Below are 27459 nucleotides of genomic sequence, written 5' to 3' on the forward strand. Positions count from 1 at the left end.
TTATAATCACGGTCGTAGGGAATGGAATTCTAGTTTGGTTTTTTTTTCATACCATATTTCTGTTCCTCCAGGCTGTGCCTTCCTTACATACTGTGCAAGAGAATCTGCTGTCAAGGCGCAGAATGCATTACATGAGCAGAAGACATTGCCCGGGGTAAGTGTGGCGCGCTGTTGAATAGATTTATATTATCTCTCATTTCTTTTGTTGCCGTTTGTTTGTTTTGCTGTCTAAACCGGATTCTGACACTCCTTTTTTGTGAAGCAGCTTGTAGGTTAACAGACCTTAACCAGCTCCGTCACTTGTTTACAGCCGAGTGTGGCTTGAATATGTATTTTCCTGGAGGCTCCATTGTAATTAATGTAAAGTAGATGTCCCTCAGGGATAATTTTAGTCTGGGTAACTGCAGGAGATTATGATTAAAGGGCTGTTTTGAGGCCAACTGCTTTTGCTTTTTTATTGGCATTTGCAACTTTTCAGTGCCACCAATTTGAGACCAATTTAGCATCATATGCACAAAAATAAAAGGACCCGGTCTCCTTACTCGTTTGTGGTTCGATTTTGATTCTAACTCCTGGTCAGTGGATGGTTGGATCTGGGTCCCCGTAGTCCAATACATTCTCTCCACAGAAACCAACACAATCTCAATTTTACTGTTGATGTAGACACTTTTCTGATGTAACCATTTAAGACGGAGATGTTGGTGGGATGTTTCCTCTCCGTGAGTTTGTGCGTCGTTGGAATTCTCGCCCCTGGAGAGCTGTGCAGGTTGAGTCACTCAATATGGACAAGGCTGAGATGGTCACACAGCTTTTTGAACAATAGGGCAGTCCAGGGTCATGGGGAACAAGCAGGAAAGTGGAGCTGAGGCCAAGATCAAATTGGCCGTGATCCTATTGAATGGGGGAGTAGGCTGAAGGGGCTGAATGGCCACTCTTGGCTCCTACTTATTATGTTCTTATTCAGTCATCGTAATCCCAAAATCATTTATCGTACACAGTGACATGAGATGTTTGGACAAAGTAATAAGGCTACAAGTGTCATAGAGTCATATAGCGCAGAATAGACCTTTTAGCCCATCAAGTCTGTACCAACAATAACTACCACTAAAGGGGCATAATCCCATTTTTCTGCACTTGTCCCCTGTCCTTGAATGTTACAAAAATTCAAGTGCTCATCCAAATATTTTTTAAAGGTTTTTGCCCTCCACTAGCTTCCCTTTGCTTTTGCAATGAGAAAATAAGTTTGAGAACCCCAATTTAGCAATTGAGCTGATAATCTGGAATGACACTCCAGTGCGGGGCTGAGGGAGTGCTGCACTGTCAGCATTCCATCCTTCGGATAAGACATTAAACCAAGGAATCATCTGTCAGTTCTGGTTGTTGTAGAAAGAGTGTGCGCGGGCAATCCGCCTGGTGTCCTGGTCAACATTCTGATGGGACCAAAGTATCCAAATAAACCAGCTTTGTGTCTCAGCGCTGTTTGTGGGATCTTGCTATGCTTAAAAGGCCTGGCAAGTCCAATAGAGCAATTGGGTTGCCTTTCAAAGCAGCTTGTTGTTTGTGAAGTTCTTTGTAATGATTCCGAAGGTGGTGCAAACTGTGCTGTGTAACTGCGTGTCTGTTTTTTAAACGTTCCTTTTGTATGTTGCTTTTAACTGCTTTTCCAAACAGATTTAACCAGGTTAGAATCCTGGCAGAATTTGATTCTGTCAGTGACTTGCTGATTTGTGTACTGGGATGCTGCATAGTGGGATAATGGGGTATGAATACGTATCAACCGCTTTGCAAACCCCATTCCTGCTTTTCATTGCCAGCCTCAGAAAACAGGCGATTACTGAAACGTCAAAATCATAGAATCATAGAAACCCTACAGTACAGAAAGAAGCCATTCGGCCCATCGAGTCTGCACCAACCACAATCCCACCCAGGCCCTGCCCCCATATCCCTACATATTTACCCACTCATCCCTCTAACCTACGCATCTCAGGACTCTAAGTGCAATTTTTTTTTAGCATGGTCAATCAACCTTAACCCACACATCTTTGGACTGTGGGAGGAAACCGGAGCACCCGGAGGAAACCCACGCAGACACGAGGAGAATGTGCAAACTCCACACAGACAGTGACCCAAAGTGCGCTGGGATTGCAGAGTTAATGGTGCAAACTGGAGCTGCAAAAAACAATTTCTGGGTTTCTGCTCAAGAGGAGAAAAGCACTGGAATTCTCCCCAGTTCCTCTCCAACTCCCTCTCCTGAATTGACCTGTGTCTTAAAACCTCCTTAGGTGGCACAGTGGTTAGCACTGCTGCCTCACAGCGCCAGGGACTCGGGTTCGATTCCCGGTTTGGGTCACTGTCTGTGTGGAGTTTGCACATTCTCCCCCGTGTCTGCGTGGGTTTCCTCCGGGTGCTCCGGTTTTCTCCCACAGTCCGAAAGACTGGTTAGGTTCATTGGCCTTGCTAAATTTTCCCTCAGTGTGCCTGAACAGGCGCCGGAGTGTGGCGGCTAGGGGATTTTCACAGTAACTTCATTGCAGTGTTAATGTAAACCGACTTGTAACAATAATAAATAAACTTTAAACTTTCTTTGACCAAATATTCAGCCACCAGTCCTTGCTTTGCTCAGTTTCAAATTTTGCCTGATAACACTTTGTGTGAAGCGACTTGGGATGTTTTTGCGATGTTAAAAGGACGTGTTGTTTTTTGTCCTGCGATGTGGGTGGTGGCCCATCCCTAATTGCTCTTGAACTGAGTGGCTTGACAGTCAACATTGAGGCCAGACCAGGTAAGGATGGCAGATTTCCTTCCCTAAAGGACAGTCGTGAACCAGATGGGTTCTTATGACAATTGACAATTAGCTTTTCAATTCCAGATTATTAATTCCACAACTATAGATAGAAGTTTCCTTTGTGATTGGAAACCCTATCTATATAGTATTGCTGCAAGGCTGTATTCCTCATAGTGCAATGATAAAGCCTGTGCTTACAGTTTTTCGATATCCTAATAGTTAGGTATCTCTCACTATCGCGCTTGCTAAGCGTTTCTCTTAAAAATGAATCATAAAGTTCAGTGAGTTCTCCACTATCCCCATTGCTCTGGCTCCACCAAACTCCTCAACTGTAGCTCAGATATTTGTGAGCACTACACGAAAGGCTCCAGTATTGAGAGCAGTGCTGACTGCCCTGTCAGAGGATGGGATGTTGAGGTCCCGACTTGCCCCTCACGGGGATGTAAGAGATCTCACGACCCTATTCCGAAGAAGAGCTGAGGTGTTCACCCTGAGTCCTGCCAATATTTATGCCTCACCCAACATCTAGGCCAACACTTTCAAGATGGCGGCAGGGCTTTCCCGCCATTGGAGTGTTCCTTCTTCAGAAGGAATTCTTCAAAATGCAGCTAATGAAAATACAACAAAACTTACTCCAACTTATAAGTCAAAGAAAGGGTTTAATAAAGAAACATCATTATTCCAAACTTGGGGCCTCACCCTGGGCCACTCCAAGCTCCCCACAATTCTACATAGTTCCTTATTTACAGTGAGTCAGCTGACTATTACATCACTCTGTAATTGGTTCCATGGTTTACTGGGTCAGCTGACCCTTACATCTTGTTCCCATTGGTCTCATTACATCCAATGCAAAGTTGTCACCGGTTACATTCTAACACTGAGGAGTAGGCAGCAAACTCATTGTTAATTAACACGCGGGGCTGCCACCATCAGATACTCGAGATACAAAAGTGTCCAGAGGGGCAGTTTTTTCAGAGGGTGGTGAGTGTCTGGAACAAGCTGCCAGAGGTAGTAGTAGAGGCGGGTGCAATTTTGTCTTTTAAAAAGCATTTAGACAGTTACATGGGTAAGATGGGTATAGAGGGACATGGGACTAACGCGGGCTATTGGAACTAGCTTAGGCGTTTAAAAATAAAAGGGCAGCATGGACAAGTTGGGCCAAAGGGCCAGTTTTCTATGCTGTAAACATCTATGACTCATCTGGAGGTAGGACTTCAGCCCCTCAGTCAGGTGTAAGTCCCACCTCAGAGAGGTGTCAGCCAGTCTCATTGGCTGGGAACTCTCCAGTCCCAGCTCCCCAAAACCCAACTGCTGGGTGTCCAGGACCAAGTAAGTGTGGGGGTGGGGCGTGGGGGGGAGGGGGGAGCGGGGAGGGGTGTGGAGGGGGAGGGGGGTGTGGGGGGGAGGGGGGTGTGGGGGGGAGGGGGGAGCGGGGAGGAGTGTGGAGGGGGAAGGGGGTGTGGAGGGGGGAGCGGGGAGGGGTGTGGAGGGGGAAAGGGGTGTGGAGGGGGGAGGGGGGGGTGTGGGGGGGGAGGGGTGTGGGGAGGAGGGGTGTGGGGGTGTGGGGGTGGGGGGAGGGGGTTGTGGGGGGGGCTGTGGGGGGGAGGGGGTGTGGGGGGGAGGGGGTGTGGGGGGGGAGGGGGGGGCGGGGTGTGGGGGGGGAGGGGGGGGCGGGGTGTGGGGGGGAGGGGGGGAGGGGGTGTGGGGGGGGCGGGGTGTGGGGGGAGGGGGGAAGGGGGGAGGGGAGGGGGGGAGGGGGGTGGGGTGGGGTGTGGGGGGGAGGGGGGGCGGGGCGGGGTGTGGGGGGAGGGGGTAGGAGGGGGGAGGGGCGAGGTGGGGGGAGGAGGGGGGAGGGGCGAGGTGTGGGGAGGGGCGAGGTGTGGGGAGGGGAGGGGGGCGGGGTGGGCTGTGGGGGGGAGGGGGACGGAGGGTGTGGGGGGGGGCGGAGGGGAGGTGGAGGGGGGGCAATGTTGGAAGGAGGATGTTGACCAAGGCTCCCACCCCCACCCCTGCCTGTCCGTCCAAGGCCTGAGCAGGGTCACTTTCCGGGCACCTTCCGCCAGCCCCAGAAATTCTCCCATCAGCCTGAAAATTGAGGTTGGGCAAAAAATAGCCCTTAAATGATCAAGTTGGGCAAGGGTGGGCAGGCCTGTCCTACCTGTAAAATCATGGAGAGGTCGGGGGGTGGGAACATGGTGAGGAGACTATCCGCCGAATGTTATGGCCAGGCCACCCCAACGCCCACAAATCTACTGGTAAAATTCAGCTTCTAAAAGCAGATAATGTGGTAATTATTCTATGGGAGCTTGCTGTGCACAAATTGGCTCCAGTGATTTCTAATTACCGCAGTGACTACACTTCATTGGCTGGAGCGACCTTTGGGAAATCCTGAAGGTATGTAAATCCTCCTTATCTATTTTCAGCATCCAATTAGCAGTAACCCTGCCTGAAAACACTCCTAACACGGTGATTAACAATTTAATATTTCCAAATTGCTCTGTCACAGCTCGCCAATGCTGTTAATACATTGTCCTCCTCTGCTGTCAATGTGCTCTCCCCAGTAGATCAACAGATTGATCTATACAGATTAGAGGTCCAAAGCTTCATCTCCTGTGTGTGTGTGTGTATTGGTGTGTATGTGTATATTGATGTGTGTGTGTATATTGATGTGTGTGTGTATGTTGGTGTGTGTGTATGTTGGTGTGTGTGTATGTTGGTGTGTGTGTGTTGGTGTGTGTGTGTATGTTGGTGTGTGTGTATATTGGTGTGTGTGTGTATGTTGGTGTGTGTGTGTGTGTTGGTCTGTGTGTATGTTGGTGTGTGTGTATGTTGGTGTGTGTGTGTTGGTGTGTGTGTGTATGTTGGTGTGTGTGTATATTGGTGTGTGTGTGTATATTGGTGTGTGTGTTGGTGTGTGTGTATGTTGGTGTGTGTGTGTTGGTGTGTGTGTGTATGTTGGTGTGTGTGTATGTTGGTGTGTGTGTGTGTTGGTGTGTGTGTGTATGTTGGTGTGTGTGTGTATGTTGGTGTGTGTGTGTGTGTGTTGGTCTGTGTGTATGTTGGTGTGTGTGTATGTTGGTGTGTGTGTGTTGGTGTGTGTGTGTATGTTGGTGTGTGTGTATGTTGGTGTGTGTGTGTATGTTGGTGTGTGTGTGTGTTGGTGTGTGTGTGTGTTGGTGTGTGTGTATATTGGTGTGTGTGTGTATGTTGGTGTGTGTGTGTGTGTTGGTCTGTGTGTATATTGGTGTGTGTGTGTATGTTGGTGTGTGTGTGTATGTTGGTGTGTGTGTGTATGTTGGTGTGTGTGTATGTTGGTGTGTGTGTATGTTGGTGTGTGTGTGTGTATATTGGTGTGTGTGTGTATATTGGTGTGTGTGTGTATATTTGTGTGTGTGTATATTTGTGTGTGTGTGTGTGTATGTTGGTGTGTGTGTATATTGGTGTGTGTGTGTGTGTGTTGGTGTGTGTGTATATTGGTGTGTGTGTGTGTATATTGGTGTGTGTGTGTGTATATTGGTGTGTGTGTGTGTATATTGGTGTGTGTGTGTGTGTATATTGGTGTGTGTATGTGTGTGTATATTGGTGTGCGTGTGTATATTGGTGTGTGTGTATGTGTGTGTATATTGGTGTGTGTGTGTATATTGGTGTGTGTGTGTATATTGGTGTGTGTGTGTATATTGGTGTGTGTGTGTATATTGGTGTGTGTGTATGTGTGTGTGTATATTGGTGTGTGTATATTGGTGTGTGTGTATGTGTGTGTGTATATTGGTGTGTGTATATTGGTGTGTGTGTATGTGTGTGTGTATATTGGTGTGTGTGTGTATGTGTGTGTGTATATTGGTGTGTGTGTATGTGTGTGGGTGGGCGCCTACCGAACCAGGGAAGTGAGAGGAAGAATATAGAGCTACACACAGCTCCATTTTAACATAATATAAGAAGCTTGGGTGGATCTGTTGCTGTTGAGGTGATCTGACTATGTGGAGATGGACTTATCTCCAATTGCAATTGTGAAGCAGGAATTTTTAAAAATTCATCCATGGAATGTGGATGTTTCCCATCCCCAGTTGGCCTTGAATTGAGAGTTAACCATATTGCTCTGACTCTGGAGTCACATGTAATCCAGACCAGGCAAGGATGGCAGATTTCCTTCCCTACAGTGAACCAGAAGGACTTTTAACTCAATCAAGGGTAACACTCCAGTGCAGTGCTGAGGGAATGCTGCACTGTCGAAGGTGCCACTTTTCAGATAAGACATTAAACCGAGTCCTTGCCTGCTCTCTCGAGTGGCTGCAAAAGGTCCCATGACACTATTTTGAAGAACAGCAAGGGAGTTATCCTGGTGCCCTAGCCAATTATTATCCCTCCAGCAACATCACAAAAACAGATCAATATTGTGTTGCTGTTTGTGGGATCTTGCTGTGCATAAAATGGCTGACACATTTCCTACGTTACATAGAAAGATAGGAGCAGGAGGAGGCCATTTGGCCCTTCGAGCCTGCTCCACCATTCATCACGATCATAGCTGATCGTCCAACTCAATAGCCTAATCCTGCTTTCTTCCCAAAACCTTTGATCCCATTCGCCCTAATTGCTATATCCAGCCGCCTCTTGAATACATTCAACGTTTTGGCATCCACTACTTCCTGTGGTAATGAATTACAACAGTGACAAGACTTCCAATGTCCTTTATTAGCTGTGTAATAGGTAATTTGGGACCTCAGGTGTCATAGAATGATCAAAACCCTACAATGCAGAAGGAGGCCATTCAGCCCATCAAGTCTGCACTGACAACAATCCCACCTTGGCCCTATCCATGTAACCCTACATATTTACCCCGCTAATCCCTATTACCTACGCATCCCAGGACACTAAAAGGCAATTTTGCATAGCCATTGCACCTAACCTGCACATCTTTTGGACTGTGGGAGGAAACCGGAGCACCTGGAGGAAACCCACGCAGACATGAGGAGAATGTGCAGACTCCACACAGACAGTGACACAAGCCGGGAATCGAACGCAGGTCCGTGGAGCTGTGAGGCAGCAGTGCTAACCGCTGTGCTACTGTGCCGTGGTTGTGAGAGGTGCTATACAAATACAAGCTTTTATTTCTCATCACACCCCATCCAAGACAAAACACCTCAAAGTGTTCTGATCACAAAGCTCTGCCTCCTAAATGTTTGCCTTCTACCATTGCCCCAACTTGAAGTCAGTTCCTAGTCTATGAATGGTGATGGGGTTTTTGTTTTAGATTAAACTCCTTCCTTCCATCGTGGGCAATCACCTCAGGAAGCTTTGTTCAGGTGTCTGAAGGGACTCTCAAAATGTCCTTTAGTTTATTTCTTATAAAGCATTCTAGGACATTGACAGATATAAATGAACCCCAGAGGCTATGAAACGCCCTTTGCAGCTTTTGGAACTAGACATCATTCCATCATCCCCAGGATTTGAATAAATGACGAGGGTTTTAAAATGGAGGCACCATCCAAGTTATTGTTGTGATATTTCCAGCTGTGGGGAACTAGTCTGCTTTCAGCTACTAACTTGGCTGAAAGCATCAGTCCGAGTATAAAATGGGAAACCTGCTTCATGTTCGCAACAATTGTTGTACTCGGGTTAATGGTCTGAGGAAAATCTACCTGATCCGTGTTGCCCACTATCGACGCAGTCAATGTGTGGCAGCAGCAAGGAAAGCCCTCCACTCCAGTGCTTTGCCTGTGTAGTGAAGTGAGTCTTCGGTCAGTGGGAAAGCTGCCAGACTCCTTGCTGTTAACATGAAGTCCCGTTGAGTAGAGGTAGGCTCTCTTGTGGGCTATTCCTTACTTCAGGAGGGCAGCACCTTCATGTGGATATGCTTGGAAACCCTTTTTTTTGTTCCATTCATTGGTTAAAAAAATGAAGAGTCAGTGGGAATACCTGCAGTGAAAATAACCCACAATTGCCTCAACACATTTCTGTGAAGACAATCCCTTTGTAGCCAGCTGAATCTACAAAACTAAACGTTTTGGAAAGAATAGATTTTAGCTGAGGATTCTGCTTGTATTGACATTTCCAAAGATGAAGACCTTGGATTGCTCACCTTAATGATCTAGTTAATCTGTAGCCGAACAGCTCATTCTCAGCACTCGCAGAAAAATCTTGACGAAAATATATTTTACACAGGGAATAATTAGGCATCTAAAATGAGCGGTGGCACAGTGGTTAGCAGCAGTGGCTGCCTCACAGCGCCAGGGACCCAGGTTCAATTCTGGCATCTGGTGACTGGGGAGATTTTCCCCGTGCCTGTGTGGGTTTCCTCTCGGTGCTCCGGTTTCCTCCAACAGTCTGAAAATGGGCAGGTTAGGCCAGGATAAATTGCCCCTTAATGTCAGGGGGATTAGGAGGGTAAATATGTTGGGTTACGAGGATAGGACAGGACCTGGGTGGGATTGTTGTCGGTGCCGGCTCGATGGCCTCCTCCTGCACTGTAGATTCTACGATTCTATGAGTCTTTGGGTGAAATTGAATGGTGGACAGCCCTTGTTTAGTGTGCAGGGAATTTAAAACGGGGATGATTTTTGTCATTGGAGTTCTGCAGGAGGGAACGGCAGGGGGAGGGGGGGTGCAGGGGAAGGGCCTGGGTACTTTGCCATTCTGCTAGGATCAGGCATGCATGTTTAGTTGGCGCCCACTGTGTGTAAACAGCTGCCGCTAAGCTATGTGGGCATGAGTGAGGCTACAGGCTGTTGACAGATTGTGATGCCCATGAGTCACACTCACGTGAGTGACATACTGCTCACGGATAAACAAGCACAGGAATCTTCAGGTTCCTTTATCTCCGTGGCATTGAATACCGATTTGCTTTTTAAAGCCTCTGCTATTCTGGGACATGCAGAGCGAGTCCCAGCGTCATTTCTCTTTAAGGATCCAAGCAGGTGAAGGCACAGGGATTTAATTTTAATAACAATTGTGTTTTTTGCTGCAAATTATTTTATTTTTGTTGTACACACATAGTGAATGTTGACACCATTAAATGGGTCCGAGGAATTACTAAGCCCGGCAGCATAACGTTGCTCAATAATCATTAATGATATACTCATTAAACCGAACTAAATGATGGTTTTGTGTTATACTGTTTATAAGGTTCTCAATAATGGAGTGATAAATGAAAAACAACAAGATTTATTATGGTTGAAAAGAGCATTACTTCAACTTAATGTCCACGTTTCTTTTTATACACTGACTTACAGATGTAAACAGGTCTAACATTTCCTAATTACATTGTTCATGCTAGAATCATTGTATTATAAATATGCTTGCAATCTTTATCTTTTATGTACTGATTGAATTTGCCATGGATCTAACCAGTTACCTAATTATAGAATCGTTGTGACGCATGTTAGTGCATTTAGAATCAGACAAATGACAGCAGGGGAGACCATTCAGCCCATCATGCCTATGCCATGCTAACCCTTGAGCCTCAATCTCATTTCTCTGCCCTTTTCCAATAAGGGAACACTTTGCGATTCTCAAACGGACGTGTCAGTATAAAGTAAGGGTGGAGTTTTCTGGCCGTTCTTGCCGGTGGGATTTTCCGGTCCCGCTGCAGTGAACGGAGATTTGGCTGAGCGCCAAATTCTTTGTCCTCGCTTGTAACGGAACATGACTGGCTGGAAAATTCCAGCTCACACTGAAACACACACTTCATAAACTTGTGCACCACTTGAGGAGGCCATTCAGTCCATCCTCCCTACACCTGGCTCTTTGAAAGAGCTACGCAATAAGTCCCATGACCCCCTGCGCTTTCCCCATAGCCCTGTAAATGTTTTCCCCTCAAGTATTCATCCAATTTTCTTTTGAAAGCTACAATTGAATCTTCTTGCACTGCCTTTTCAGGCAATGCATTGTAAATCAACAAATACTTTCCATGTGTTGCCTCTGGTTCTTTTGCTAAATCACTTGTCTTCAGGGCGGCACGGTGGCACAGTGGTTAGCATTGCTGCCTCACAGCGCCAGAATCTGGGTTCGATTCCAGTCTTGGGTCACTGTCTGTGTGGAGTCGGCACATTCTCCCCGTGTCTGCGTGGGTTTCCTCCGGGTTCTCCAGTTTCCCCCCACAGTCAAAGATCTGTAGGTTAGGTGGATTGGCCATGCTAAATTGCCCCATAATGTCCCAAGATGTGTAGGTTAGAGGGCTTTGCCATGGGAAATGTGTGAGGTTACGAGATAGGGCGGGAGAGAGGGCTTGGGTAAGTTACTCTGTCAGGGAGTCAGTGCAGACTCGATGGGCCGAATAGCCTCTTCTGCACTGTAGGGATTCTATGATTTAAGTATGTCCTCATGTGGCTAGCTGTCAAACTTTGTTTGATGAAGTTCCCAGGAAGTGGATTGAAATGTTTTACTATGTTAAAGATTCTGGGCGAGATTCTCTGGCCTCCGCCTGGAGTCTTTCTGGTGGTGGGAGGCAGCACACTATTGGCCAGTTGGTGGGATCTTCTGGTCCCGCCGCTGTTAATGGGGTCTCCCATTGACTCCAACCCACGTTGCCAGGAAACCCTTGGCAGGGGTGCGCTGTTGGCGGGAGCAGAAGATCGCGCCACTGGCGTAAACAGCTGGAAAGTTCCAGCCGCGATATTGATGCAATTTGTTGCTGTTGTTAACTGTTCAATTATTTAATTGCTGTTTGCTGCACCTCGCTGTGTGCTAAAATAGTTGTCATGTTCACTTCATAACAACTGCACTTCAAAGCAATTCACTCGGAGTGAAGAACTTTGAAATGTCCTGACATCCATGATGTTGCTGGTCCCAACACTAACATCTGCTGTTGTTTCCTATGAAGCCTCAATCAATAGGGTGGCATGGTGGCACAGTGGTTAGCACTGCTGCCTCACAACGCCAGGGTCCTAGGTTCAATTGGGGCCTTGGGTCACGGTCTGTGTGGAATCAGCACGTTCTCTCCATGTCTGTGTGGGTTTCCTCCGGGTGCTCCGGTTTCCTCCCACAGTCCAAAGATGTGCGGGTTAGGTCGATTGGCCATGCTAAATTGGCCCTAGTGTCCAGAGGACTAGCTAGGGTAAATGCATGGGGTTATGGGAATTGGACCTGGGTGGGATTGTGGTCGGTACAGACTCGATGGGCTGAATGGCCTCTTTCGGTACTGTAAGGATTCTATGATTTGGAGAGCTCCACATCAACCAAAGATTAATAGGGAAGGAAGAACTTGCATTTATATAGCACCTTTCATGATTCCAGCATGTGTCAAAGCACGTTACAGCCCATGAAGATCTTTTGAAATGTAGTCATTGTTGTAACGCAGCCAAGTTTCTCACGGTGAGCTCTCACCGACAGCAATGTCATAATGCCTAGATATCTGCTTTAATGATGTCGGTTGTGGGATTAAATATTGATCAGAACGGCAGGATTAGCTGCCCCGCTCTCCTCCGAAATAGTGGCAAAGGGCCCTTTTGTTTCCATCTCTTGGTTTGACATCTCAGTCAAAAGACAACAGCCGGAATTCTCTGGTCTTGCCCGCCCTGCTACCTGCTACAGTGAGAGCGCAGAATTGAGCGCTCAGCCAAATCTCCATTCACCGCAGCAGGGCCGGATAATCCCAGTCCCAGGCGAGGTTGGAGAATCCCAGCCAGCATCCACAGCTGGATTCTGTCGGCACTACTCTGGAGTGTTAGCTGGATTTTTGTTCTCCGGTTTCCGGGGTGGGATTTGTATGCACAGCCTTCTGCCTCTGAGATGAGGCTGCTACCAACTGGGCCAGAGCTGGTACTCCCTTTTACTGTGGGTGCCGACAAACATTCCAGTGTAAAACTGCCATTCCAATTCCATTCTAAGCTGAACAATTGGTTCTCCCAAAGGAAAGGAAACTTGGGGATGGAAACAAAAGTACAAGTAATATTGTTCAGCGTCTTTGCTTAACGTCCAGATGAGATTTGGGGCGGCACGGTGGCACAGTGATTAGCGCTGCTGCCTCTCAGCGCCAGGGACCCGGGTTCGATTCCCGGCTTGGGTCACTGTCTGTGTGAAGTTTGCACATTCTCCCCCTGTCTGCGTGGATTTCCTCCGGGTGCTCCGGTTTCCTCCCACAGTCCAAAGATGTGCCGGTTAAAGTAAAGTTTATTTATTAGCCACAAATAAGGTTTACATTAACACTGCAATGAAGTTACTGTGAAATTCCCCTAGTCGCCACATTCCAGCGCCTGTTCGGCCAATGCACCTAACCAGCACGTCTTTCAAAATGTGGGAGGAAACCGGAGCACCCGGAAGAAACCCATGTAAACACGGGGAGAACGTGCAGACTCCGCACAGACAGCGACCCAAGCCGGGGATCGAGCCCAGGTCCCTGGCGCTCGTCGATTGGCCGTGCTAAATTACCCCTTGGTGTCTAGGGGACTAGCTAGGGTAAATGCATGGGGTTACGGGGATAGGGTCTGGGTGGGATTGTGGTCGGTGCAGACTCGATGGGCTGAATGGCCTCCTTCTACACTGTCAGATTCTATGATTCTAGGTACTGCTCTTTAAACAATGAACGCTGACGACAGCATTGGGAGAAATGGATCTGGGAGACTAATGATGGTGCACTATTTAATAGGGATGATTTAATAGATTAATATACATGATGCAATTGCTGAAGCTCAGGAGGTGAATTACCATCTTTACTCATAATTCATTTTTTTCAATGTAATAGACAACAATTCCTATATAAGGCCCCGGGGATGACATCTTCACTCACTACTTAAATTACAATATTTCCATCAAAATGTAGTAAAAATAAACAAAAAAAAAATTGGTAAGAGTTCATTCAAACTTTTAATAGTCCTTTTCGTTCTCTTTGAAAATAAATGCAGCACTGTGGATGGTGCAATATGTTAACGCTCTGTCCTTTGACTCCCCGAAATTCGTTTCAATCCAGTTCACGCTGTGGGATCATGATCATAGAATCTCCACAGTGCAGAAGGAGGCCATTCGGCCCATCGAGTCTGCACCAACCATAATCCCACCTGGGCCCTATTCCCATAACCCCACATATTTACCCTACTAGTCCCCCTGACACTACGGTCAATTTAGCATGGCCAATTCACCTAACCTGCACATCTTTGGACTGTGGGAGGAAACCAGAGCACCCGGAGGAAACTCACACAGACACGGGGAGAACGTGCAGACTCCGCACAGACAGCGACCCGAACCGGGAATCGAACCCGGATCCCTGGTGCTGTGAGGCAGCAGTGCTAACCACTGTGCCACCATGCCACCTTCTTCTCTTTCCTGGCTGCTGGAACCCAAAGTTTCTGGCAGGTTGGATTTTCACGACACAGCACCTTGGCTGGAATTCTCTGGCCGTTCACGCCACGCCACCACTGTCAGCGAAGACGGAGAAGTTGGCACTCGGCCAAATCTCCTGCCACACTGCTGGGAAACCTATGGCAGGGGGTGCGCAGCTGCTGGAACCAGAGAATCCCGCTGACATGAATGGCCAGAGAATTCCAGCTGGTGACTTCACTCTGGTGGGGGAGGGACATTTCCCTGAGACGGGACAGTGTAGAGAGGGTTTCAGACATCTGTCAGTGGTCTAACTGACCTGGGAGCAGTTGGTCCTTGCACTGTGTTATTTAACTGGAAGCAAAGTTCATTGACAACTCTGCAATGTCAAGGGAAGCTGAGCAAAGAAGGATAAAAGGGAGAACGGTCTTGATGGAGCAAATAAGGAGAAATAGGTTTGCAGTTGACAGAAGGATTGGGAATCGAGGACACCGATTTAAAGTAACTTGCAAAGGAACCAGAAATGAGACGAGAGTTTATTTTATGTAGTGAGTTGTTATGATTGGGAATTCGCTGCTTTAATGGTCCAGCAGTAACGGTGGCCAAATTGGATAACTACCTGGAGAGGAACAATGGTAGGGCAATGGGGAAAAACAGGTGGTTGGAGAGTGGAACTAATTGTGAAGCTCAAAGAACTGACACAGCAGTGATGGGCCGAACAGCTTCCATCCATGCTGTGATTTTGTGATTCTGTATTCTTGAGGAGCGTAACGATCTGCAAATATCTTGAGAAAAATTCTGGGTCTTTGCACAACTTGTGCCTATACAAGGACTCAACAAGGAAAGTTCTTTAAAATTCATTTATGGGATGTGAGTGTCACTGGCTGGGCCAGCATTTATTGCCCATCCCTGATTGCCCTTCAGAAGGTGTTTGTGAGCTGCCTTCTTGAACTGCGGCAGTCCCTGAGATGTAGGCATACCCACAGTGCTGTTAGAGAGGGAGTTCCAGGACTTTTGACCCAGTGACAGTGAAGGATCAGCAATTTATTTCCAAGTCAGGATGGTGAGTAGCTTGGAGGGGAACTTCCAGTTGGTGGTGTTCCCATGTATCTGCTGCTCTTGTCCTTCTAGATGGTGGTGGTGAGGGGTTTAGAAGGTGCTCTCTAAGAAGGCGTGGTGAATTCCTGCAGTGCATCTTGTAGATTGTACACAATGCTGCTACTGTGCATCAGTGGTGGAGGGAGTGAATGCTTATGGAAGGGGTATCAATCAAGGAGGTCCTGGATGGTGTCGAGCTTCTTGAGTGTTGTTGGAGCTCCACCCATCCAGGCAAGTGGAGGGTGTTCCATTACATTCCTGACTTGTGCCTTCTAGATGGTGGACAGGCTATATTGGGAAGGTTGAGTGTATTTTTGTGCCCAGTCTCTGTGCCTTGGAACTGCCTCCCTTGCTACTTCCCTACGTAGCTTCAGAAACCTCTTCAGTCATTTCCCCGTGCTTTCAGCGATCTGTCTCCTATTCTGCTTGGCGTCCATGCTCCCAAGGCTTTGGGATTATTTGTGTAAGAATGCAATGTGTGCAAAATATACCTAAAGTTTATTCATTAGTGTCATAAGTAGGCTTACATTAACACTGCAGTGAAGTTACTGTGAAAATCCCCTCGTCGCCACACTCCAGCGCCTGTTCGGGCACACTGAGGGAGAATTTAGCATGGCCAATGCACCTAACCTGCGCGTCTTTGGAGTGTGGGAGGAAACCGGAGCACTTGGAGGAAACCCACGCAGACACGGGGAGAACGTGCAGACTCCACACAGACGGTGACCCGAGCCAGGAATCGAACCCATGTCCCTGATGCTGTGAAGCAGCAGTGCTCACCACTGTGCCACCTTTGCATCATTTTCAGAAGGCTGGCAATGTTTTTGTTCTAAATTAATTGAATGGCGAAGTAGAAACTAGACCTGGCACTACCAAATGAGATTTTTAATCTGTTTTTTTTCCCCCTCTCCCAGGGGAGCACTTGACTCCAGGTGTTTAGGGAGTGTCTGTGTTCTGATACTGGAGGCTGCACTGTGAGGACAGACGAGTTGGACCAGCTGGTTTGTTCCTGTCTGACACTTTTAAACATTTGTTTGTATCACGAACTGGTACAAAGAATTGAGAGCATCCAGAGGGTCAGGTTTGTAAAGGGCGACGCAGGGATTTAGCTAATATTCCATGTCCGTTCACACCCCAGTGAGTTGATTATATGCGTAGCTATCAGACTGAGACTGCTCACGGCTGATATTAGTTAAGAATATACCTTGATGTCATTTAACAGTGACCTTAATTCAAACAGAACCCTTTCTCAATCGATTCCCAATGAAGAGTTTTTAAACACCCAGAGTTTAATTTTGACTGACCAGAGGCTCCACCCTGGGATGCAGGAGATTTGAAATTCAAACAAGATGGGACTATTGATGAAGTGTCAGTGCACAGTGACCCTGCTGTAATAATATAAACCACTGTCGATTTCACAAGACCACCTCCTGTTTCTACTCCTCTTCCCCGATGCAACTGACTTGTACCGGGTCCTGCTGGTTGTGAACCTGGACCACGAATGCTGGCAGACTGTTCACCTGCGGGGGGCATCACTGCTGACATCAAGCAGGGATTCATTCCAACAGTCGTCCCTGGCTCCAGCGACCCGGGTTCAATTCCGGCCTTGGGTCACTGTCTGTGTGGAATTTGCACGTTCTTCCCATGTCTGCGTGGGTTTCCTCCGGGTGCTCCGGTTTCCTCCCACAGTCCAAAAGATGTGTATGTTAGGTGGACTGGCCATGCTAAATTGCCCCTTAGTGTCCCAAAATGTGTAGGTTTAGGGAATTAGCTCTGGTAAATTTGTAGGATAAGTTACAGGGAGAGGGACTGGGTAAGATGCTCTCTCGGAGAGCTGGTGCAGACTTGATGGGCCAAATGGCCTCCCTCTGCACTGGAGGGATTCTATGATGATTCTAACATAATGTAGCAGCCTTCTGATAGCAGAGACTAATTGCAGTAGCCTTACTGTTGGCCCAACTGAGATTGGATAGGTCGGCATAAGAGGGAATTGAACCTGGTACCTTGTGGGCATGGATTAGCTCTACATTGGGTACCAGCAATAACGAATGATCAGAAAGGTTGTAATTGGGTGGGGGGGGTGGGGGGGTGGGGGGGGGGGGGGGGGGTGGTGGTGGTTGGGGGGGGGGGGGGGGGGCTGTGGGTGTGCAAGTGAGGTGTGGGAGGGATCATCCACATTTCACATGCCGGTCTTGTACTTTGCTGAGCGTGTTCGAACGATATATACAGAGATGCCCCGAGTCATGTGGGAACAATATTCTAACCTTGGATCCGAACATTGTGGGGAGGGAAGAATTGCTGAGGAGAAGGTCAGATTTTGGCGTAAGCAAGGGAATGTGGGCAATTTGAGTGGCAGCAAAGATGTTGTGTACTGGGCTGGCTCTGACGCAGATTATTTTATTAAGCACACGGTTTGTACCAGTTCAAAGCTGTCGCTGGCACGCACACCCTGTGCCCCTGTTGGTAGTGTGAGTGCATTATATTTACTCCGCGCAGCTGCCCTTTTATTCTGAAATGAAAGAGAAACAAAATAATGGTTTATCACAGGCTATAGGCTGGCACGGTGGTTAGCACTGCTGCCTCACAGCTCCAGGGGCCTGGGTTCGATTCTTGGTTTGGGTCACTGTCTGTGCAGAGTCTGCACGTTCTCCCTGTGTCTGCGTGGGTTTCCTCCGGCGCTCCGGTTTCCTCCCACAGTCCGAAAGACATGCTGGTTAGGGTGCATTGGCCATGTTGAATTCTCCCTCAGTGTACCCGAACAGCCGCCGGAGTGTGGATTTTCACAGCAACTTCATTGCGGTATTAATGTAAGCCTACTTGTGACACTAATAAATAAACTTAAACAACAAAATCAATTTAGGGGATGTGTCCATGAAAGATTTGCACACATTGCTGTCAGGAGGGCACGTCCTGCCTGTCTTTCACCCTTTTTGTTTACTAATATCAAAAAAAGTTAATAAAACCCAGTGAACCCAACACCAGGGTAACTCAGCACTGACTTAGAATCAAACCTGCGACTTGTCGAATCCGTGTGGCTCAATTACTCACAGCTTTAACCCAGCAAAACCTTCAGGGCAGCCCTAAACTATTGGTTAATATGAATTCTATGTAACATCAAAAACTATAATGTTTTTTAAATCTCAGATTGGAGGAATTCTGCAGTTAACTATTGAATTATCATAGACTAGATGATAAAATAATATTGCCGGGGTGAGAATAAAAATCTTTCAATCAGATGAAATCTGCACAGCATTTTATTCAAGTTCTATAATGAATATTCAGTTTGGTCTGAAGTCCTCAAAAAGAAGCCTTTAGTCTGGCATGGGTTCAGTGAAGGGGACAGAATTGACACGTGGTTCCCCGCTCCTGATCTGGAGGGAGCGGGGCCAGCTTTAGGGAACCTGACATTGGGAATGCCCAGAGCTTTGGCCTCTCTGAAGGTTAAGGCCTCAAGTTTGCTGAAAAAAGTGACATACAAGAATGCCAACAGCACAGGAACAGGCCCTTCGGCCAACCAAGGCTGTGCCGGCACAGATTCCTTTCTAATCTAATATTTTCTTGCCTCTATGTAGTCCATATCCCTCTATTCCCGGCCTATTCATGTATCTATCCAGATGCCTCTTGAACGTTGTTATAGAATCTGCTTCCACCACCTCCTCCAGCAGCGCGTTCCAAGCATTCACCACCCTCTGTGTGAAAAACTTGCCCCTTCCATCTCTCTTAAACTTTCCCCCTCTCGCTTTCAACCTATGCCCCCGAGTAATTGACCCTTTGACCCTGGGAAAAAGACTCTGACTATCCACTCTATCCAAGCCTGTCATAATATGTAAACCTCTATTAGAGTCCCCCCTCATCCTCCGACGCTTCAATGAAAACAGTCCAAGTTTGTTCAACCTTTCTTCATAGCTCATATCTGGGGAGGGGGTGGGAGCAGGTATGATAGCGGCATTTAAGGGGTGACTAGACGAATACATGAATAGGATGGAATGGAAGGATACAGACTCCGTAAGTGCATACAATTTTAGTTTAGGCAGGCACCATGATCGGCACAGGCTTGGAGGGCCGAAGGGCCTGTTCCTGTGCTGTACCTTTCTTTGTTCTCTTTGTTCTTTGTATATCCTCCAAATCAGGCAACATCCCAGTAAATCTTTTCTGCACCCTTTCCAATGCATCAACATCCTTCCGGTAGTACGCAATACTCCAAACTTCAAATATCAATTTATGCTGCGTAAGAAAAGGATTGGCAAGTCAGCTCTGATTCACTGAGACATTATTTATTCATTTAGGGGATGCGGGCATTGCTGGCTGGGTCAGCATTTGTTGTCCATCCCTAATGAGTGGCTTGTTCGGCCATTTCAGTGGGTACTTTTAAGAGTCAACCACATTGCTGTGTGTCTGGAGTCACATGTACATCAGACCAAGTAAACATGACAGATTTCCTTCCCTCAAGGACATTAGTGAAGAAGATGGGTTTTTACAACAATCAACAATGGTTTCATAGTTATCATAGACTTTTAATTCCAGATTTTTCAAATTTCATCATCTGCCATGGTGGGATTCGAAGTAAGAAGTTTAACAACACCAGGTTAAAGTCCAACAGGTTTATTTGGTAGCAAAAGCCACACAAGCTTTCGAGGCTCTAAGCCCCTTCTTCAGGTGAGTGGGAATTCTGTTCACAAACAGAACTTATAAAGACACAGACTCAATTTACATGAATAATGGTTGGAATGCGAATACTTACAACTAATCCAGTCTTTAAGAAACAAAACAATGGGATTCGAACACAGGTCCCCAGAGCATTACTCTGGGGGGGGTCTGGATTACTCGCCCAGTGACAAAACCACCGCTTCCTCCATTATAATGGTGAATTCACCAGAGAGCTATTGTTTCCACCCCCGCTCCCCCATGCTTTTGTTTATTCAAAGATGCAACATTGTACCTTTTCTGAATAAAGAAAAGCATGGGGAACATAGTTCATTCATCATGGCAGCATCTCAACCAATCAGAGCTGACTTGTCAACCAATCAGCACGCTTTTTCTCCTGCAGTATAAAGATGTTGTTTCCTTTGAAATTTGGTATTCTTGTATCTGTCCCCATCCGTGTATGAGGAAAACCTTCAACACATGTCTCTCTTATCGCCAATACTGGAGTTCTACACTGTCAAGGACTTATGGAATTAGTATACCCAGTGAGAAGGGGCAAAGGGCTACTCCCCTGCTGGAACTAGGTCCCCTGGGAATGATGAGGAAGCAGATGGGACATTCGAACTTGAGTCTGAAACCCTGGAGAGGAAAGAGACAGGGACTTTGAGGAAAATTGTTTGGCTTCAGTTTTTATTTATTATTTACAAGTAGGTTTACATTAACACTGCAATTAAGTTACTGTGAAAATCCCCTAATCACCACACTCCGGCGCCTGTTCAGGTCCACTGAGGGAGAATTTAGCATGGCTAATGCACCTAAGGACGGCACGGTGGCATAGTGGTTAGCACTGCTACCTCACAGTGCCAGGGACCCATGTTTGATTCCCGGCTTGGGTCACTGTCTGTGTGGAGTCTGCACGTTCTCTGCGTGGGTTTCCTCCGGGTGCTCCGGTTTCCTCCCACAGTCCAAAGATGTACGGGTTAGGTGGATTGGCCATGTTAAATTGCCCCTTAGTGTCAGGGGGACTAGCTAGAGTAAATGCATGGGGTTATGGGGATAGGGCCTGGGTGGGACTGTGGTCGGTGCAGACTCGATGGGCCGAATGGCCTCCTTCTGCACTTTAGGATTCTATGATTCTAACCAGCACTTTTGGACTGTGGGAGAAAATCGGAGCACCCGGAAGAAACCCACGCAGACACGGGGACAATGTGCAGCCTCCGCACAGACAGTGACCCAAGACGGGGATTGGACCTGGGTCCCTGGCGCTGCCACATTTTTTCCAGTGGGGAGCACAACAATTACTAGTCTGAGGCTTACACTATCTATAGGTCTTTATGTGGACACATTACAATCGCCCTGGTATCACAGTGCATTAGGTGACTGCTCACTGGCCTGGCCTACTCGAGCAGTTGACCTCACCGATAGGTACAATCCTGCAATCATTTCCAAGGTCCCAACAATCAAGGATTTCAGTCCTTTCAGAAGGTTTTCCCATTTTCTCATGAAGAGGGACTCTGCAATCTGTACGGTTGCAGCCCTCTGGAGATTAACGGACAGGATCCCAGAGGTAAGTAATGTTCAGGGACTTTTTTGATTAAGTTATTGCTAAGAAGAGCCTGTAATCGCCCACTCTGTGGATGATGGAGAGAACCTTAAGCAGCGACTGATCAAAAGGAGCTGACCTTGGTGCTGATCTGAGGAGGCTGGATGAAGGTTTCATTTGTTAGAAAGACTTTCCCAAGGCAGGTGTAAGAGGCAGGATTAATTTTGCTGTGAAGGTGAATAGTTTCCATCGCCTTTCATTGGATGGTCATCTTTTTTATGCACACATGAGGGCGGCCTCAACCGGGATATTGGGTTCATGTCACACTATCTGTAACCCCCACAACCTGCCTGGATATGCAAAATCTCACTAGCTGTCCTGTCTGGAGACAATACACATCTCTTTAACCTGTGCTTAATGCTCCCTCCACTCACATTGTCTGTATCTTTAAGACTTGATTAGCTGTAAAGACTCACATTCCAATCATTATTCATATAAATTGAGTTTGTGTCTTTGTGCCTTGTTTGTAATCAGAACTCCCATCCACCTGACGAAGGGACAGCCTGTTCTGAAAGCTAGTGGCTTTTGCTACCAAATAAACCTGTTGGACTTTAACCTGGTGTTGTTAAACTTCTTACAACAGTTAAAGTAGCAGACATAACCTAATGGCAGAATCAGAGCCGAATCCCTATGCTTAAAACATGACCAGGCAGGATTCCAATGGGATTCCCTTGTGTCCCTCAAAAGAGTAGGTTATGATCAAAGTCTGTAGAATCATAGTGCAGTGCAGAAGGAGGCCATTCAACTCATTGAGCCTGCACCGACCACAATCCCACGCAGGCCCTATCCCCATAACCCCACGTATTTTACCCTGTCGCCGTGTCACTAAGGGGCAATTTAGCACAGCCAATCCACTTAACCTGCACATCTTTCGACTGTAGGAGGAAACCGGAGCACCTGGAGGAAACCCACGCAGACACGGGGAGAACATGCAGACTCTGCACAGTTACCCAAGCTAGGAATCGAAGGCGGATCCCTGGTGCTGTGAGGCAGCAGTGCTAACCACTGTGCCACCATGCCATGGTGTGGGACATTAGCAGATGAGCCCCTTTGCAATTGTAACTGCCTGCCTAGTTTCCGCTGTGTGGACAAAGTTAAAATTGCCCGTTAAGTGAATAGGGTCAAGATTATTTTTAAGGATTTTACACTGTGCCCGCAGCTTCACTCGGTGTAGCAGCTGCTTCAGAAGAATTTGAAGAGCGGTCAGTGGCCCTAACTTAAAAGTTCCATACTGAGGCAGAATCATCTTGCCAGTGAGCCTTGAGGGACATTTATAAGGCGTGTCGTTGCTTTTAACTTATTCCTACAACACATTCTGCAACAACTCTTCCACATCTTAATCTCTGCCTCGGTGATGAAGCCTGCTGCAAGTTGTTGTTGGTTTTTGTTATTGTTGAAAGTTGGAGCCTAACAAGGTAGCCCAGAATGGAAGTATCCAAATTCTTCTCATCTCGAGCTGTGTAGATCCGTATGTGGCCCCTGATTTCACGGTAAGCTTAATTCCTCCTATTAACTTGCATATATTCCAATTCACTGAGGTGAACACATTAAAAAGTTTATTTATTAGTCACAAGTAAGGCTTACTTGTGACTAATAATGTGACTTCAATAAAGTTACTGTGAAATTTCCCTAGTCGCCACAGTCCAGCGCCTGTTCGGGTCAATGTACCTAACCAGTACGTCTTTCGGACTGTGTGAGGAAACCGGAGCACCCGAAGGAAACCCATGCAGACATGGGGAGAATGTGCAAACTCCACACAGTCAGTGACCCAAGCCGGGAATTGAACCCTGGCGCTGTGAGTCAGCAGTGCTAACCGCTGTGCCACCGTGCCATTATGGTGTTCTGAGTTAGGGTTATCTTCCAGTGAGGTTGCAATGCTAAAAGCAGCCCTTTCCAAATCTCCAAGCCACAGGGGCAAATGAGAAATAAGTGCAAAATTAGGACTGAGTTATCTTGGCTCTGTCGGCCATGTTGCCGGGGCTAAGGAGTACACTCGGATCACAAGTACAGGCTCAATACTCCATTCCGCAAGCAAATGTCGTGAAAAATTCCCTTTGGTCTAAAATTACTCCCTTTGATGATGATCAAAGTGAGCAATGCCATGTTGGGGAAAGCAAGAGGATCCTTAAAATCCTTTTTTCAAAGAGTTTTGGAATTGACTGGCTTCAGGGTAGAGGAAGCCAAGTGACGGACAGAGTGTATCACCCAGCCCACATACATGGGATCCGACCAGTCCCAATAAGTCACTTCCTTTATCTGTGAAATGTTAAGGGCAGGGAGAATACCTAATAATGGAGATTGAGTTGTGTTGGAGAGGGTGACGGTGGGTAATAACCAAGGCAGAAGAGTTTGAGTATAGGAATAGAGATGTTTTACTGCAATTGTACAGAGTGTTGGTGAGGCCACACCTGGAGTATTGTGTGCAGTTTTGGTTTCCTTATCTCAGGAAGGATGTCCTTGTTATAGAGGGAGTGCAGCGAAGGTTTATCAGGCTGATTCCTGGGATGGCAGGTCTGTCATATGAGGAGAGACTAAGTTGGTTATGATTATATTCATTGGAGTTTAGAAGAGTGAGAGGGGATCTCATAGAAACTTATAAAATTCTAACAGGGTTGGGCAGGGTAGATTCAGAAAGAATGTTCCTAAAGGTGGGGGAGTCCAGAACTAGGAGTTATAGTTTGAGGATAAGGGGTAAACCTTTTAGGACTGAGGTGAGGAGAAATTTCTTCACCCAGAGGCTGGTGAATGTGTGGAATTCACCACCACAGAAAGTAGTTGAGGCCAAAACCTTGTATGATTTCAAGAAGAAATTAGATACAGATTTTGGGGCTAAATGGATCAAGGGATATGGGGAGAAAGAAGGATCAGGATATTGAATTTGATGATCAGCCATGATCATAATGAATGGTGGAGCAGACTCGAAGGGCTGAATGGCCTCCTCCTGCTTCTAGTTTCTATGCTTCTATAACTTCCTGTCAATGGGGGCAATGGGGCATTGCCAAAGGCAGTAGGGAACAGTTGACATGGGACGATTTCATACAGGCAGTTTCCATTATAGGTTTGGATAGAAGAATCTCCGATGGGGGTGCCTATGGAAAGATTGTTTTGCAGGGGCATCCTATTATGTTAAAGCAGGTTGGATTACATTGCTGCTCTTGCCTTGGTGTGCGTCCATTGAGGCAACAAAGTCTGACTGGCCTCAATGAATGAGTTCAATCAAAGATTAAATGCTATTTGGACTGGAGATCAGGAATCTGGTTTTTGTTTGTTTCTATGTAAGAGAACAGTCGAGCACAAATGAGTACTGGTACGAATGTCCACTAACATCCCCCTCTATCAGTTGGTCGGGCGCAGAGAATGGTGGTGTTGAGGGGGGAGGATCGGAAGCCACTTTGATGCCTGATGCAACTTGTTGACCTGTATGGTGAGCAACAGGTTTTGTGCAAGAATTAGCGAGGCCAATCCTCTGGAAAGGAGGAGGGAGAAGTTTATTTACCTGGTGAACAGATTTTTTTTCCCATCTTGTGCATTTTGTTATGTAAAGTGTAAATTGACAAATTAGGACAGGAGGAAAGTGAAAATTATAGTGGGATTTTACCAGAGCAGCGTTGTGGAGGTGGAATAATGAAAGAGAAATAGATAGTTATTCTTTCGCTGTCTGAGATAGATGCCTAGTTGCCGCATTCGGGGTGTATGAAATGTATATTATTATCATAAGTATCTTTGTTATCTGTCTCTGTTCCAACACGAAATCTACAAGAGGAAAAACTGTGAAGGTTGAAAATTGGAAATATAAATAGAAAGTGCTACAAACACAGAGTCTGAAAGAATTGTAGACGGATGTTTTGGTTGACAGCCAGGCAGGGGAATAAAACCGCTTTATAGGGCTGACCAGAGCACAGGGAAAGGGCGAGAATCACTTTGAGCTGATATCAAAAGAATTTTAATGTGTGAACTTTGTCCTTATAATTTCAACTTGAATGTTGATTAAAAGTCCTGAAAGTAACTACAGCACTGCAGTGGGAAAGGGATTAGTATAATTTAGGCTGTAAATATAGTGAAATGTTCAGTCTGGGCAAGAGGTAGTCACCTAAAAGGGAATTTACAGCTTCAAGATATTCAATTCATAGGAGTGGAATTCAGTTCACGTAAGTTGAAACTGTTTGCGGTGAACTGTTATAGGCTGTATTTATACTGCAGCTACCAGCCTCACATTGGTACTTCCTTAGTGTGATGTACAATCCGCAGTTATACTACTAATTCTATTCAGGTGTCAATAAGGTTAGCTATAAAGGAGCTTTGTGCTTGCAATCTTGGATCCATGCTCAGATCTCTGCTCCCTCAGTCTGTGGCATTGAGATAAAGTGGACAGCGGGATGTGTACTCTTGTAATGTTCAAAATCTTCCACGGAAAGTTTCAAAGTCAACGGGAATTTTAAAACGTAGCTGAGCTGGAGTTATACTGTGGCTGATGAGGCAGCATCCAGTGCTGGTTGCTCTGATTGGTGATCCCTGGAATCCGCTCTATGCCACTTTACCTTTGCAGCCACCTCTAGTTAGAAACATGGAACATAGGAGCAGGAGTAGGCCATTTGGCCCTTCGAGACTGCTCTGTCATTTAACATTTATCATGGCTAATCCTCTACCTCAGTGCCATACTCCAATGCTCTCCCCATATCCCTTTGACACCTTTGGGGCCTCGAAATCTATCTATTTCCTTCTTAATTCAGTGATTTTGCCTTCACAGCCTTCTGTGGTAGAGAATTCCAAAGGTTCGCCACCCCCTCAGTGAAGAAGTTTCTCCTCATCTCCGTCCTAATTAGCCTGCTCCGTATCCTGAGACTGTGACCCCATGTCAAGGTGGCACAGTGGTTAGCACTGCTGCCTCACCCAGACCCGGGTTCGATTTCTGCCTTGGGGGACTGTGTGGAGCTTGCATGTTTCATCTGTGTCTCTGTGTGTCTCTTCTGGGTGCTCTTGTTTCCTCTCACAGTCCAAAAATATGCAAGTTATGTGGATTGGTCATACTAAATTGTTCCTTAGTGTCCAAGGATGTATAGGTTAGGTGGATTTGCCACGGTAAATGCATGGGGTTATGGGATGGGGCAGAGGGGAGGGCCTGGGTGGGAAGCATTTTCGGAGAGTCAGTGCAGACTCGATGGGCTGAATGGCCTATTCTTAACTGTAGGGATTCTATGGTTCTAGACCAGCCCTACCAGAGGAATCAACATCCCTGTCGGTCCAGCCCTGTCAGAATTTTATACTTTTCAATTAGATCCCCTCTCATTCTCCTAAACTCCAGTGGCCCAATCAACCTGGTCTCTTTCTTTCTCGTCTTCCTTCCTTTGCACTGGGCCCAATTTGCAACAGACTCTGTGTCTTCCCTCCCCAACTGAACAGAAGCTTCAAGCATGACAATCCTTGCCATTCTGAAATTCCCTTTCACTTTTCTACATCTCTCTCAGGTGCTTAAAAACTCCTCTTTTCACTGTTTTTCCCTCTGTTAGAATCATAGAATCCTACAGTGCAGAAGGAGGCTATCCAGCCCATTGAGTCTGCACTAACCACAATCCCACCCAGGCCCTATCCCCTTTATATCATGCATTTACCCTACTTACTCCCCCTGACACTAAGGGGCAATTTAGCATGGACAATCCCTCTAACCCACACATCTTTTGGACTGTGGGAGGAAACTGGAGCACCCGGAGGAAACCCGCGCAGACACGGGGAGAACGTGTAAACTCCACACAGACAGTGACCCAAGCCGGGAATCGAACCCGGGTCCCTGGCGCTGTGAGGCGGCAGTGCTAACCACTGTGTCACCGTGCTGCCCACATTGTGCCGCTGGTGCTTCCCATCCAATCCTGCCTCCCAAACACTTCAAGATGTCCTTCAACTGTCTGGGATCTGAGCGCACTTTCACTTTCGGGTGGATAGTCACCAAAAACTGCTTCGCAAGCCGCAGGATTCGCAAGATAACAGCCACCCATGGGGTTGACATAGGAGTTCTTGGCTCCCCCTGGGGCTATGAATGCTTCAAATTTACCACTTGTCATTAGGCGCGCGTCTATACTGGTGCCGAGAG

At 46.9% G+C, this 27459-nt stretch overlaps 1 protein-coding gene across 1 annotated transcript in view; it reads left to right on the forward strand.

Annotated features, from left to right (window-relative positions):
• LOC144479678 (CUGBP Elav-like family member 4) overlaps positions 1-27459 on the forward strand; it is a 524426-nt gene that overhangs the window by 44794 nt on the left and 452173 nt on the right. Inside the window, exon 2 of the mRNA XM_078198692.1 lies at positions 72-154. Coding sequence (XP_078054818.1) covers positions 72-154 — 83 coding nt within the window. The remainder of the gene's footprint in view (positions 1-71; positions 155-27459) is intronic.

Source organism: Mustelus asterias, chromosome 26, assembly GCF_964213995.1.
Source record: "Mustelus asterias chromosome 26, sMusAst1.hap1.1, whole genome shotgun sequence".
Taxonomy (NCBI): Eukaryota; Metazoa; Chordata; class Chondrichthyes; order Carcharhiniformes; family Triakidae; genus Mustelus; species Mustelus asterias.